Source organism: Aquarana catesbeiana, linkage group LG04 (genome assembly GCF_042186555.1).
Source record: "Aquarana catesbeiana isolate 2022-GZ linkage group LG04, ASM4218655v1, whole genome shotgun sequence".
In the NCBI taxonomy this organism is placed as follows: Eukaryota; Metazoa; Chordata; class Amphibia; order Anura; family Ranidae; genus Aquarana; species Aquarana catesbeiana.
Window position 1 is genome coordinate 634,172,452 of NC_133327.1, and position 15,486 is coordinate 634,187,937.

The 15,486-nt window shown below is 39.6% G+C and overlaps 1 protein-coding gene across 6 annotated transcripts in view; it reads left to right on the forward strand.

Annotated features, from left to right (window-relative positions):
* The window catches only part of ESRRG (estrogen related receptor gamma), a 1,188,946-nt gene that overhangs the window by 959,401 nt on the left and 214,059 nt on the right, over nucleotides 1–15,486 (forward strand). The window contains exon 3 of one of the 6 annotated variants that reach the window (XM_073628378.1): nucleotides 4,065–4,224. The exons of the other annotated variants lie outside the window; for them this stretch is intronic. Coding sequence (XP_073484479.1) covers nucleotides 4,208–4,224 — 17 coding nt within the window. The 5' untranslated portion in view covers nucleotides 4,065–4,207. The remainder of the gene's footprint in view (nucleotides 1–4,064; nucleotides 4,225–15,486) is intronic. 6 annotated transcript variants of the gene reach the window in all.

Genomic DNA, 15,486 nt, shown 5'->3' on the forward strand with positions numbered 1-15,486 from the left:
AATATCCATGCCGGTGGAAATAATCAGTGTCCCATCATTGGTATTAGTGGGAAAAATAGTGCCCCTTCATTGATGTCAGTGGGGAGAATATTGCCTCATCATTGGTATCAGTGGGAGGAATGGTGCCCCATCATTGGTGTCAGTGGAAGGAAGGATGCCCTGTATCAATGGGAGAAACAGTGCTCCAAGGGATGGACAGAGGCAAACAAAGGGCCACATCTGGCCCTTGGGCTGCAGTTTGGAGACCACTACTCTAGATAATGAAGCTGTGATCAATATACATGCACTGACCAACAATGGACTTTCAGCCAAATAAACCTTGCATCGGGGGAGATTTACTAAAACTGGTGCACACGGCTGTGCATAGTAACCAATTAGCTTCCAGGGTCTATTGTCAAAACTTAATTCAAACTGAAGTTTGAAGCTGATTGGTTACTATGACAGCTACACCAGAGTCTGTGTGCTCCAGTTTTAGTAAATCTCCCCCACCCTATCCTACAGGCTTGCTGGTCAGTGATTTTGTTGGCAATGAAGCCAGAATGACATTGAAAGCACTGAAAATGGCACCATCACAAGTCAGTTCTTTTTACTATAACTTAAAATGTAAACCCCCTGAAAATGCACTAATAGTTTTCTTTTTCAGAAGAAGCTTTAGGTGTTCTAGGGTAAAAGCAAAGATTTCCTTTGCACTTGCCTCCATAGCCCCAATTCAAAGATATTCAGCTACAAGGTTCAGGCACTTCCAGATTTAGTGGTCAGCCCTATACATTTCAAGCTTGGGTTCAGCACAGTAAAAGCTACTTCTACACTCAAGAATGAAAAAAAGATAATGAATCCGATTTTGAGAATGCAACGCCTGGTGGCTGGCTTCTATACCTTAAATCTCCTTGAAATAACAAGAAGAAGCTTAAAGTTCAGCCATAACCTAACTAACTCCAAACCTACTTGCAGCCACACTCTAAAACTACCGTAATCTATCTAGCGCTGTGATGAAGAAATCACTGTACCTATTACCTATTCTGCAGCGCTCCTATCCCGCGCTAACCTGGCTTCATTGTGTAGGTGTGTGTAGGAGATGCAACCAACAACGGAATCCCCATAGTAACTCTATGGGTGATGTCACTTCTCATGCATTTCTCAGCAGTTGTGAATTCTCTCTTGCACACAGCATATGCCTCTGGAGACTGGACCGGATCAGCTTCAGAAAGATTATGTATAGAGATTTCTTCTTTACAGGGTTAGATATATTTGTTTTAGAATGTGGCTGCAAGTAGATTTAGAGTTTTTTTTTAGGTTTTGGGTGAACTTCCACTTTAAGGTGTCTTAGGGTGAATGCACTGTTTTCTTGCCTCCATTCCACCAATCTGGAGATCTTTAACAACAAAGTTCAGGCCCCAGCACCCAACACACGTTTACCCTTTGCCACGCTGGTCAGAATTAGTGATTAATCTAATGGGCTTGGATTCAAATCAATGAAAGCCAAACTCAAGAAATGCTACTAGACCTCAGTAGGGTTTCTGTGAAAAAAAATAATGATTCCAGTTTTGAGAATGCATTATCAGGTGGTCCTGAACTGGCTTCTATCTTATATCTCATTGAGATTCCAACAGTGAAGTCTTCTGTTCATGAATTTCCACTCTTTATGCTACTGTCACCGTACATAAATGGAGATTCAACAGGCAGAATAAAAGCCCCTCATAATGCAAAGATGGTTGAATAGAGCTGGATCTAAGGAGCAAGGATAGTCCCTGAAAGATACACAACATGAGTAGCTGGTGCTTCAAACCAGTCTTGGTTGTTGGTGGACCCACCCTTTAAGGATAATATTTACAACATCACCTCTCATCATGTGACAGTTCTTCGAAATGCTGCGATTAATTTCCATCCATGCTGCACCTCGCTGGATAGATATAATTAGATTATCTGGCAGCAACCTTTAGAATGTACCTGCTTTTGTTGTGTAAACATTTATACCAGATGTCAGCACTAATTAATGTCATGGCATGGCCATGTAGAATTTTAGTTCCCCTTCTAACATTGTTCTTTTATCTGCATAAATGGTTCTGTAATAACTTATTTTAAGGAGGAAGTATTGTAGCTTTCCAATATTTTATGTAGAGTTCAAACTGAGAAATGTTTTTTTTTTTTATTATGTGATTGTAACCATTACTCAACATAGTTTAGGTTTTTATTATAGTCTGATTTGAAAACTAAAATATTTTAGGATTATTCATAATTTTATTTTTCTGTATTATAATGACATACATGTTGAAAAACTGAAGTTTCAGAATACATAATTCTCTTTGCGGTTGTTTTGGTAAAACCGGAGAGTGCAAAATTTGGTGCAACACTGTATGGTAGCCAATCGGCTTCTAACTTCAGCTTGTTCAATTAAGCTTTTTATGTTTAAATTCTTTTTATTCATTCAATCAAAGAGTAACAGTGATAATACAACACAATCGAAAACCAAGACACCATTCATAATGTAATCAAAAGAGAAAACAATAGAAAAGCATATGGGTTTCATAGACAACACAATAAAAATATCATTACAAACATATAACAAAAAGGTGTATCCTCTAGAAACTTATCTCTACAACCACATATATTATATTTCTTCCCCCCCAAATAGGAGACTAGAGACCTGTGGAAAGATGAAGGCATCCCTCTTCTAAGTACAGCTTCTTTTTCTGATTTTTCTCCTATATAATCCAATGCCCCATACACACGACCAGAATTCTAGTCCGACTGAACTCCGAAGGACTTTTCGACGGAGTTCCAACAGAGTTCCAACGAAACGGACTTGCCTACACACGATCACACCAAAGTCCGATCGTTTCGAATGTGATGACGTACGACCGGACTAGAATAAGGAAGTTCATAGACAGTAGCCAATAGCTGCCCTTGCGTCCTTTTTTGTCTGATGGACTAGCATACAGAAGAACAGATTTTTCGATCGGACTCGAGTCCGTCGGAAAGATTTGAAACATGTTATATTTCTTGGTCCGTCGGAGTTTTCGACAGAAAAGGTCAGATGAAGGTCCGATGAAGCCCACACATGATCGGAATGTCCGATGGATTTGTTCCGTCGGACCTTTTCTGCCGGACACTCCGCTCGTGTGTACGCGGCATAAGGGTTACCAGGCTTCACTGCCTAGTTTCTACCAAAAAACAGGGCAGTCGGAGACAGGTGCCCAGGCAGGGCTCAATTGGTTACCCATCCACTATCGTATTTACATATCATAGTGTTTCCTCCACCTCTCCCTCATTCCTCTCCTCTAATACATTTTAATTTCTCATATATCTTCTATAGACCAAAGACTGTTTAAAGTCAAGCAAAGTTCAATTAAGCTTTGACAAAAAAAAAAACCTAGAAGCTCATTTCTATGCAGAGTTGCACAAGATTTTGCACTCTTCAGTTTTAGTAAATCAACCCCTTTGTGTCTTTTTGTTTTAAAAGCATTTATGAACATATTTCAAATGTTGAAGTTTGAGATTTAAATGTTAGTTTTGTTTTTTTTAATTGTTATACATTTTTTACATTTTAATAAAAAAAGCTGCAGAATTCACAATGGTCTTTGTGTCTTTTCGCTAATTTTAACAAGCATTTTAGAAAAAATTTCACATGTTGTAATTTTAGAGGTTAGTAGTGATAGTGTTAATGATCTTTTTATGTCCATGCCTGTGTTTTTCTGCATTTAACAGCATGTGCCTTAACTTAGGCAATTTAAACAGATCATATGAGGAAAGTAATGCAAGTGCAGAGGATAGCCTAAGTGAAGACTGCACATCATAAGAGTCAGTTGGGTTGATTTACTTAAAACTGGAGCGTGCAAAATCTGGTGCAACTCTGCATGGTAGCCAATGAGCTTCTAACTTCAGCTTGTTCAATTAAGCTTTGACAAAAAAAAAAACAAAACTGGAAGCTGAACGGTTTCTCTGCAGAGCTGCGCCAGATTTTTCAGTTTTAGTAAATCAACCCCAGTAGATTCAGAGGTAGAGGCAGCTGAAGTTACGTGGAAACCTAGGCTCTCTGTAAAAATGTACCCCTTCTGTTTCCCAAGCCTCCCTATTGGTCATTCAAGCCATCTTTCACATTAAAGAACCAGTAAGGAAGCTCAGGAGATCAGAGGGAACTGGGCCAAGCTCGACACTGACAGCAAACATCCCGATTTCTACTCAGCAGCCTATAGCTTTGAATCTACTGATGCTTTGTCCAGGAAGGTAACTTATGCTTATAAATTTTGCCATCATTATTTTGAATTGTTCAGGTGTAGAAAAATATACAAAATGCAATAAAAATGCTTGAAAGTCTGTTGTAAAACATGTAGATGTAATAGTCAAAAGCTAATGACCTAACACCTATTATGACTAACTTGTGTTAGAAAAGATCTGTAGACTTACCTATTTTTATGCTGGTACTGTCATGTGATCTCCTCCCCTCAGTCAGCCAGCGCCACCTGCTGGGGAGAGGAGGGAGTGCTAAGAACAGATGGGCCATATGAATCCTATGGGTGATGTCACCGCTCCTAGCCATTGTTGAGCACTCTCTCCATTCCCCATGCAGCCCCTATATTATATATATTCCCAAGTACCCCTATTTTGTTGTCTTTTTGTTTTTTACACATTTATGAGGCTCTACTTTTACGCCCCTGCAGCCCCTGCTGGCTAACACAGGGGAGATCACATGAGTGGACCCAAGCGGGCTGAAAATAGTTAAGTATACAGATCTTTTCTTATACAGGTTAGTCTGAATAGGTGTTAGGATGGGCGAGGGAACATTTTTAAGAGTAGATAGATTTTGCTTTAAGTAAATCAACCCCTAAGTGTTATATGTAACATCTGATGGGCAAGTTCCCCACCAGTTCTTGTATGTCTTGGGGCCTCCAAGTAGATGTACACCATACGTGATCGACATTTCATTTGCTAAAGCATTGGGGGGGGGGGGGATTTACTAAAACTGGAGCGAGCATAAACCTGGTGCAGCTCTACATAGGAACCAATCAGCTTTTAGGTTTTATAGTCAAAGTTTAACTGAACAAGCTGAAGTTAGAAGCTGATTGTCTACTATGCACAGCTGCACCAAATTCTGAGTACTCCGGTTATAGTAACTCTCCCCCAATGGGTATATAATATAATATTCATTTTTAAATAAAATACTAGTCTCCGGCTTTTTAAAATATGTTGTTATATCTCAGACCCTTTCACAGTGAGGCAGTTTTCAGGCGTTTTAGCACTAGAAATAGCCTCTAAAAAGCGCCTAAAAACTGCCTCCCATTCTTTACAATGAGTACTTTCACACGCAAGCGGAGCATTTAGGGGATGTTAGGAAAAGTCCTGCAAGCAGCATCTTTGGGGCTGAAATGAAATGAATGGGCAGCGCCTTAAAAGTGCTTTGAAAGCGCTTAAAAATTGGACTTTTATCCTTTTTTTTAAGGTCACGTTCTCACGTGACCTTAAAAAAATCCACCTCGTTAGCGCCCAAAAAGTGTTTCCAAAGTGCAGCTAAAACGCCGCTAAAGCACCGCAAAAACGGCAGTGCTTTAGCACTGTTTTAGCTGCGCTTTAGTGTAAAAGGGGTCTTAGTGTTGCTGTTCTCTCGCAGCATCTTTGTAGCCACTTTCTGTCTACATGCAGTCAAGCGATGGCTGCAGGCCATTTTTCAGGATGGGTTTTCTGATGGTGATGATAATATGAATCACGCCTTTTGTATTCGTTCGCTACAGCACAGCTACTTGTAGTGTCCATAGGAAAAGGTTATGACAGGGTGACAATGAGGAAAGCCAAATGAAAACACAGGGGCAGAGTGTTGTCACACTATAACAGGAAGTGCCTGAACAAAGACTTTTATGGCAGGATCATTAGGTATTATTTTAATAGGAGCTGCAGCTTTAAAAATATTGAAAATTTGTTTTGAACTTACAATAACATGTTAAAGCTTATGTAAGATTTTAGTGGTCAGGTTTGGAGTAGAGAGCTCAACCCAAAATATGGCCCAGCTTCATCAATCTTGGATTCTCCTAATCCACTTTCCATTATTTAAAAGAAACTGAGCATGGAGAATGGAGCATGGACCCTTACAAAACCCACAACAGTAAAATCAGTCTGTATATGCAGTAAAGCATGCTTGTTATACCCACTGTGGAACCTAAGGGGTCAATCCTGAGCATTGTGTAAAAAGGTTGTTGGATCCTGTCTTCTATGATCCTCCCCTTCTTCCACTGTCCTCAATCCATCTCCTGATATTACAGAGCCTTTGAGGTCACTCTACACATGCTCAGTTTGGTGTGTATTGCTAGAGAGTTTTTTTTTCTCTTTGGGAGAGTTCATGTGATCAACACAGGGCCAATCAGCACTGGTCCAGACAGAGGGTCAGGGGTTCTGCAGCTTCATAGGACAGTCATAGTAGAATCAAAACATCACCTACAAGCTTTAACCAGACACAAGACTACTTTATACTGCTGATGAGAAAAGGTATTTAGCAGTTTATATTTACTAAAATAATGGCATTTCCATGTTCTGTGTACTGTGGAGACCAGATATAGTGAATGCAGGCTCCTGGGTTTAGTAACACTTTAACATTTAATTATCAGTTTGCATGGACAGACCCTTTAAAATGCTCTATAACAGTGCTGCCTCTGTATTTTTTTTTTTTTTTTACCAGCCTGAACAGTTATCAAGAAGCAGGTCATCGCATTTATGTTTACAGTATGTGTATTGCTTAGACATTTGTTAGAAAAGCTATAGTCTGCACACACATTTCACTTTTATTGTGCATTTCCATTTTTATCTGTTTGCTTAAAGAGAGCCTGGATTCCAAACGATGCACTCTGGCAAGTTCACATCATTTTGTTTCTTAGCCACAGAACAGTTGGCACCAGCTGGGCCCCTCCTGATGCCAGAGTAAAATCACTTAAAATAATATAGAAGAGATTATCTCACAACAGAACGCATGCTAGTAGCTGCAGAGCAGATAAGAACTCAGGAGTGTGCTTGAGATGTGTCTAGCCTGCCTGCCGAATGAACCAAACTGGGATTTCAATACAGTAAAGATCTTTGTAGGCTAATTGTAACATTAGAACAAATGTATATCAATACTGTTATAGCAAACGGACATCTGTTTAATTACATGCTAAAAGCTAATGAACTTTTGCAGAAAAAAAAAGAGGAAATAACAGAATGGGTATTTGCTGTAGATGAATTGAAATTCACAGGCCAGGTCTGCCATGGGAATTTGCAATTAAATGAAATTGTGTTATCTATTTGCATATAAATATATATATATATATCTATATATATAGATATATATATATCTATATATATAGATATAGATATATCTATATCTATATATATATATTTTTTTTTTACAAATTTCACCGATAATTTTAACAAAAAAGAGTAGTTCATGCTTGGAATAGAAATACAACTTCAGCAGAGGTAATGAGTCAGTCAACAGTAAGTGGATTCAAATAAGGGCTTGGGTTAGATCTATATAATTTTTTTTTTTAAATAAATAAATATATAAACAGTACACACACACATATATATATATATATATATATATATATATATATATATATATATATATATATATATATATATATATATATATATATATATATATATATATATATATCCCAAAGACAACCTCTGGATATAACGCTGTGCACACGTGCACTCAACTTCTTTGGTTGACCAAGACGAGGCCTGTTCTAAGGGGAACCTGTCCTGTTAAACTGCTGAATGGTCTTGGCCACCATGCTGCAGCTCAGTTTCAGGGTCTTGGCAGTTCTTTTTTTTTTTTCAGATCCTCAGAGAGTTCTTTGCCATGAGGCACCATGTTGAACTTCCAGTGACCAGTATGAGAGAGTGAGAGCAATAACACCAAATTTAACACACCTGTTACCTATTCACACCTGAGACCTTGTAACACTAACGAGTCACATGACACCGGGGAGGGAAAATGGCTAATTGGGCCCAATTTAGACATTTTTATTTAGGGGTGTACTCAATTTTGTTGCCAGAGGTTTAGACATTAATGGCTGTGTGTTGAGTTATTTTGAGAGGACAGAAAATTTACATTGTTATACAAGCTGTATACTCACTACTTTACATTGTAGCAAAGTGTCATTTCTTCAGTGTTGTCACATGAAAAGATATAATAAAATATTTACAAAAATATGAGGGGTGTACTCACTTTTGTGAGATACTGTATATGCGTGCACTAAAAGGATTATTTAAAAAATATTTTGTTTGGGGCCACCAAAAGGGGTGTACATTTAGTCCCTGGAATCTGAGCTCTTGCACAGTAGCCCAAGTGGATAAGAGACCTATCTAAGGGGTACAGAGGAAGGCAAACTAAGGGTCATACAAGATTCTTTACACACATTCTTTACATGCCTGGTCTGAAATGAAAGAGTAAAGGCAGTCATAGCCAAAACAGGCATCCTATCTCCATCAGCTCCTCGGTGCAGCTCTTACGATGTTATATTATCTATGTTCCTGATAGATTGTCCAGATGAACAGACTTGTACACTTCAGCTAATGATCAGAGAGTTTAGCTGGGTACACACTATAAGAAAATTGGGTGAACGATTGACTGGTTTACCTCAATATTTCATAGCAAGTTGCAACCGAGGATGGAAATAATGTATGAAAAGTCTGGTAATTTGTGGATGTCTCTTGCAAATGCCTGATCCTGGCTGGCATGCTGATCCAATGGCTTCAATACTTTTTGTATCACTACTCTGACTTTCCCAACCTCAAGGCTTATTCAAGTTATTAGTTTCCTCATTTTGTGTTACCCCACATTAACCACTTAAGCCCTGGACCATTTGGCTGGCCAAAGACCAGAGCACATTTTGCGATTCGGCACTGCGTCGATTTAATTGACAATTGCGCGGTCGTGCGACGTGGCTCCCAAACAAAATTGATGTCCTTTTTTTTCCACAAATAGAGCTTTCCTTTGGTGGTATTTGATCACCTCTGCGGTTTTTATTTTTTGTGTATAAACAAAAATAGAGGGACAATTTTGAAATAAACGCATTATTTTTTTAATAAAAAAATAAAATAATATTGCGCCAGTCCCAAAAGATGTATGGAAAGCTGCCAACACAACAATCAGACAAATTGTAAAACAGAAATAAAGAATAAAGTGTGGCGCTGAAATAAACTTATTCCTTATTGGGCAGGACCCACCAGAATAACAATCTGAGGGCCTAAACTAGCCCAGTGAGGTATTTAATGAAGTGGGATTTTCTCAAATCCTATATCTAAGAGATAAGTGGGAAAAAACTAAAGTAACAAGGTCATCACCCTTATATTCCCATGTGTGAAATATTATGAATAAGATCCGATAAGTGACTACCAGATGGGAAATTGGTTATATTACCCCTGAAGGGATATTAATATGGGGTTTGGTGAATGTACTATTCAAACGTGAAAAAAAGAGAGAAAAAAAAAAAGGAAAACGTGGTACTTAGATTAGATCAGGTATGTATAACCATGAAATTGTGAATCAACATCTATTGTGTTAATGGACAGTTATGCAAACGTGTTGGCCTGCTCAAAACAGGTACTATACAAATACGTGTATGCATAAAAAGCATGTACGCAAACAAAAAGAAGTTATCTTATTATAAATGCAAATATATATGAATACTGTCCATGCACAAACTCAATTAAGATCAAGTGTGGGTCCAAATGTTAGTTCTATAAAGGTACACTTAGAAGCTTGGCCCCTAGGGTTTCCTTCGGATAGCCAGGATGGTTCCCATGTATTCAAATGGTAAACTGCAACTGTAGATATAGGTATGTAAAAAATACTCTTACCAAAGATGGTGGACTCACCAGCCAGCGGCTTCGGAGTCAGAATGAGCTTGAGATTAAACGAATGGTGGTGGTTGAAATGCTGCTGCATCCGTTAGTAGGGACGCTGGAAGGTGAATATCTCCACAAAACGGCCTCCCGAACTCCAATACTCAATAGATCATACAAATCCTCAGGTACAAAAATCAGAGAGGAAACTCCACATAGCGTAAAACTGCTTCCAAAAACTTTAATCAAAGCTTAGCAATAAAAGAATTACACTGGCTCGAGGACAGCAACAAAAACCAGGTATGATAAAAGTACAATGGCTCATAGACAACAACAGAGGCCAGAGTACAAAAACAAGTAAAATCGCTAAAAAAGCGCTTATTCAATCGTGGCATAACAGGCATATCAGACCCGACGCGTTTCGTCCGCTAGGACTTCAACTGGGGCATTATTGTTTTACTTTTTGCTATAATAAATATCCCAAAAAAATATGAAAAAACTATTTTTTCCCTCAGTTTAGGCCGATATGTATTCTTCTACAAATTTTTATTTTTAAAAAATCGCAATAAGCGTTTATTGATTGGTTTGCACAAAAGTTATAATGTCTACAAAATAGGGGTTAGTTTTATGGCATTTTTATTAATCATTTTTTTTTTACTAGTAATGGCGGCGATCTGTGATTTTTATCATGACTGCGACATTATGGTGGACACATTGGACAATTTTGACACATTTTTGGGACCACTGTCATTTTTACAGCGATCGGTGCCATAAAATTGCACTGATTACTGTAAAAATGACACTGGCAGTGAAGGGGTTAACCATTAGCTGGTTAGGGAGGGGTTAAGTGTGTCCTAGGGGGTGATTCTAACTGTTAGGGGGCGTGGCTACGTGTGACACATTACTGATCACTGCTCCCGATCACAGGGAGCTATGATCAGTGACAGTGTCTCTAGGTAGAATGGGGAGATGCTTGTTTACATTAGCATCTCCCCGTTCTACAGCTCCGTTAGACGATCACGGGCATCCCCGCGGACATCGAGTCCGCGGGACCCGCGATCCTACTCACGGAGCTCGTGGCAGGGTCACGTGCATGCCGCTGGCGACCACACGGCGGCAAATTCAAAGGGACGTACCTGTACGCCTATTTGCCCAGCCGTGCCATTCTGCTGACGTAAATGTACATGCGGTGGTCGGCAAGTGGTTAAGGAAACATGCGATAAAACTTGCACATTAACGCAACACAGAGATGTGATTAGGCCCTTAAAGTCAACAGAACATCTGATATTTGGGTTTTATTTTATTTGGGCAGTAGATAAATTTGCCCTGTTAGCTTTTATTGTGACCATCATTTCCCTTGAGCTGTCAATTGCTACTTAGCAGTCCGGGACAATGTAAGGGTGGGTCTCCCAACAGACTGAATGTATAAGGAAAGTAAAATATGCACGGTGGCATATCTGTATTTGCACAGCGTTATTATTCATTTAAACACAGTATTGATTTGATGTTTTTCATTGCATTCACTATGACAAGCTATAGACCATAAACAAGGCATACTTATCTGTAGCAGTGCTGGAGATTGAATAATGGGGATTGAATAAACTGTGTGGCTGGTTTTCTTGTTAACTGTTTCATGTGATGGTCAAAGGGCTGGAAGACAAACCTGCTGAAAACTCTTACCGCACTCTACCCCCCCGGCTCGGTCATGCCACAACATACATAGAAATGTGCAGAAAACACATGCGCCTTGACATGCATTAAAATGTGCTACCACACATTTTTTATGCATTGTGCTGCATTTTACTGAGTTTTTTTTTTTTTTTTTTCTTCTGTACAGGCCATATTAAGGGTCAAATTACTAGGAACTTTTTTTTTCTCCCTCTACACTCTAGTGTGGTGTGAATGGGGCCCAAAGACAGAAATCGTTTTGTATGTGTCCTTGCATTAAGCCTGCGTTGATCAACACACCTTAATGCACCTGGGGTGAATGAGCCCTACTTGAATATTTTCTTCTGTAAGTGTTAATTAAACTTTGTAGCCAAGAGGCTAAAACAACAATACGGAGCAAAGTATTGTAATGGTACAATAAAAAATCATTACAGTAACACATCAGAGGACCATTATCAATAAAACTTTGAGAGTAACTTGGTTTGAGAGCGATTTGCAAGACAGAGTATAAAAGAAAAGAGAGCGTCGCCTCTAAGTGTAGCAATATGGTGACATTTAATGAAGGTACAACATTTAGAAACTCACATGGTTTATGAATAAAACAGGCACATCTAAGTATGCAGGCATCCAGGGTAAAGCTGTTCACATAGACCATCCTTCGCACCGCCATCAACGTTGTCCCTTCCACGCTGCGCTCCACGAGTGGTTCAAGCCACGCTTTCAGATCCCTCTACTGCAGGGTAGTCTTCCCGGTCACGATTGCAGACTGACAGCGGTGAGAGGCGGTGGTGCGGGGGATGGTCTATGTGGACAGCTTTTCCCCGGATGCCTGTATACTTAGATGTGCCTCTTTTAATCATCAACCATGTGAGTTGTTAAATGTTGTACCTTCATTATATGTAATCATATTGCTACACTTAGAGGCGCCTCTCTTCTCTTTTATACTCTGTAGCTCCTGCTGGATTTTTCTTCTAATCCCCTTGTGAAGGCTTCCATTTGTGGATGGATATTTTATGGTTACAGAACCTGGTCACATTGCTATAATCTTTTTATATGGACTATAAACTGAAGGACTTATAAATGGTTGTGGAACAAATCATCCAAGTTTCCATTATTTCTTAAGGGGAAATTTGCTTTGATATACAAGTGCTTTGGATTACAAGCATGTTTCTGGAACGAATTATGCTCACAATCCAAGGTTTTACTGTATATTTTGGTTTTTATTTCACACACCTTTACTTGTAATTTTCTTCTTATTTTAAGCCAAGATTTTCCATAATACGTCAGTTAGGCCTCATTCACAAAGCATTGAAAATAGGCAGTTGGGTCTCATTTTTACTGCTACCCAACTGCCTATCAATGCCACTAAAATTTTTTAAAACAGGGAGTGGATGGAGGTGTACATATGACAGCGTTGCTTTGTGGTAAGGCAAATATAATGCTTCCTGCAGAGTTCGTCAGGCGTTGACGCTTTACAACTGCCTCCATCTAATTCCATTGACAGCTGTAAACATCATAAGCAAATTTACAATGCGCATAAGCCACATCTAAGGTGCAATTGCAAATTTTCAAAAGTGATCATTAGCAGTGTAAAAAAAAAAATGGACATTTGAGAAGCACCACTAGATGTGACTTAAGCGCCTGTGCAAAACCTTTGAAGGGTGCATTACCGCTATAGTTGCATTAATGCACAGATAAAGGTTTTAAAATTCAACATCAATGTGAACTTAGCCAAACAAGGAACTGGGACATAAATGTATCTTAAAGCGGAGTTCCACACAAAAATGGAACTTCCGCTTTTCGGAACCCTCCCCCCCTCCGGTGTCACATTTGGCACCTTTCAGGGGGGAGGGGGGTGCAGATACCTGTCTAAGACAGGTATTTGCACCCACTTCCGGCATAGACTCCCATGGGAGTCTATGCCTCTTCCCGTCCCGACCGCGCTGTCTGCTGGGAACACACAGCTCCCAGGAGAGAGCGGGGACCACTAGGGACGCGCAGCGTGACTCGCGTATGCGCAGTAGGGAACCGGGAAGTGAAGCCGCAACGCTTCACTTCCTGATTCCCTCACCTAGGATGGCGGCGGCAGCTGCTGAGAACCGAGCGGGTTCTCGGCGTCCCCTGCCGACATCGCTGGACCCTGGGACAGGTGAGTGGGCATGTATTAAAAGTCAGAAGCTGCAGTATTTGCAGCTGCTGGCTTTTAATATTTTTTTTTTTTTGGCGGTGTGGGTGAACCCCCGCTTTAATGTGTGTAGTGGTAAAATTTGTATTTTACTGAGATTTACCGCAATGCACATATGTGAATGGGATCTGTTGCTGTTATGGCTCCAGCACCACTGACAGTGTTGTAGATTATCCTCACCTGCTTCACTGCCACTTTTACTGGACAGCTTAGCTTGAATGTAAATGTAAAGAAAAATTATAACTAAAGGCTATCATTACATGCATTAACCACTTACAGTTATCAAAATATAATATTTTTTGAGATAACAGTTCTTTAACATGACATAGAAAACTTCACAAAACTATCATTATAAAAGCAACCAGGTAAATGATTCTTTATCCTTGAATATTTTCTATTCTGAGCTAAACAAAGTAACTGAGATTAAATGAAATCTAATGTAGACTAGTCAATTGTAACAATTTTTTAATAAATTAATAATTAAACAAAACTTAAAGTGAGTGACCCATGTCATTTCTCCCACTATCTCATCTAATAGTAGTGATACTTAGGGGGTTATTTACGAAAGGTAAATCCACTTTGCACTGCAAGTGCACTTGAAAGTGCAGTCGTTCTAAATCTAAGGGGTAGATCTTAAATGAGTGGAAGCTCTGCTGATTTTTTTTTATCATCCAATCATGTGCAAGCTAAAATGCTGTTTTTTATTTTCCTTGCATGTCCCCCTCGGATCTACAGTGACTGCACTTCCAAGGTCAATTTCAAGTGCACTAGCAGTGCAAAGTGGATTTGCCTTTAGTAAATAACCCCCATAGAGCCTGCAGCAATAACTTTATTTGCCTCTTTCCCTTTTATAGCTCTCTAGAAATCCCTATGTAGCAGCTGTGAAAACTCTGTGTGAAAACTGACTTTACCTCTAAAATCCTGATGTATTATATAATAACTGAGCTCTGTAATCATTAATATATTATTAAATATATCAGCCGGTTTCAGCCGGTTCAACAAGAACAGTCGGTCAGTGAGTGCAGCTGTCCTTCCAACAGAAGCTGGTCTAAGGACTGGCTTTTGTCAAAGGTACATGCTGGAAAACCAGCATCAAGTCAGCACTGCGATCTGGGTTGAACAAAAAATAACTTGGGTGTGTACCAGGCTTTAGAAGCCTCTTGCAGTTTTCAGACTGAGAGAGAGAGAGACAACATAAAGAGCCAATCATTTGTGAAAGGAGGGAGCAGAGTGACAGAGAAATGAGCTCATCAATGTACTTCTCCTTTCACTGTCCAGTCAAAGGCTGGGGAGGCGCAAGATCTTGTAAGGATTACTTAACTGCAGTAAGGAAAAATCAGGTCTCCGCCTCTAAGCCCTCCATCACACCAGTACGACTTGCCATGCGATTTGACAGGTCCATATCGCAAGACAAGTTGCACCATATTGTCGGCAATGGGACTGTTCAAATCGGTGCCGAATTGGTGATGCTGCGCTGATTTGAAAAATAAGCTCCTGCACTATTTTTGCCTGATTTCAGGTGCGGCTTGCATAGATATCTGTGCATGAAATCGCACAGATGTCAGACATGCGGCTTTGATATCGTGCAATTTCAAGTGAAGTCGCACAATTTCAAAGTCATATTTGGTGTGACGGGGGCTAAAAGAGAAGTACAAATTCATTGGCAGGTAAGTATGAGTGTATAAGTGTGAGTATTTCATCTGTGTATTTAGCTGTTTGCCTGGAGTTCAGCTGCAATATAAAAAAATACCCCGCTTTCCTCCAGTTTAAATGTCCTGCACTCTGGCAGGCATCGCACAATAGGCACAGGGATCAGG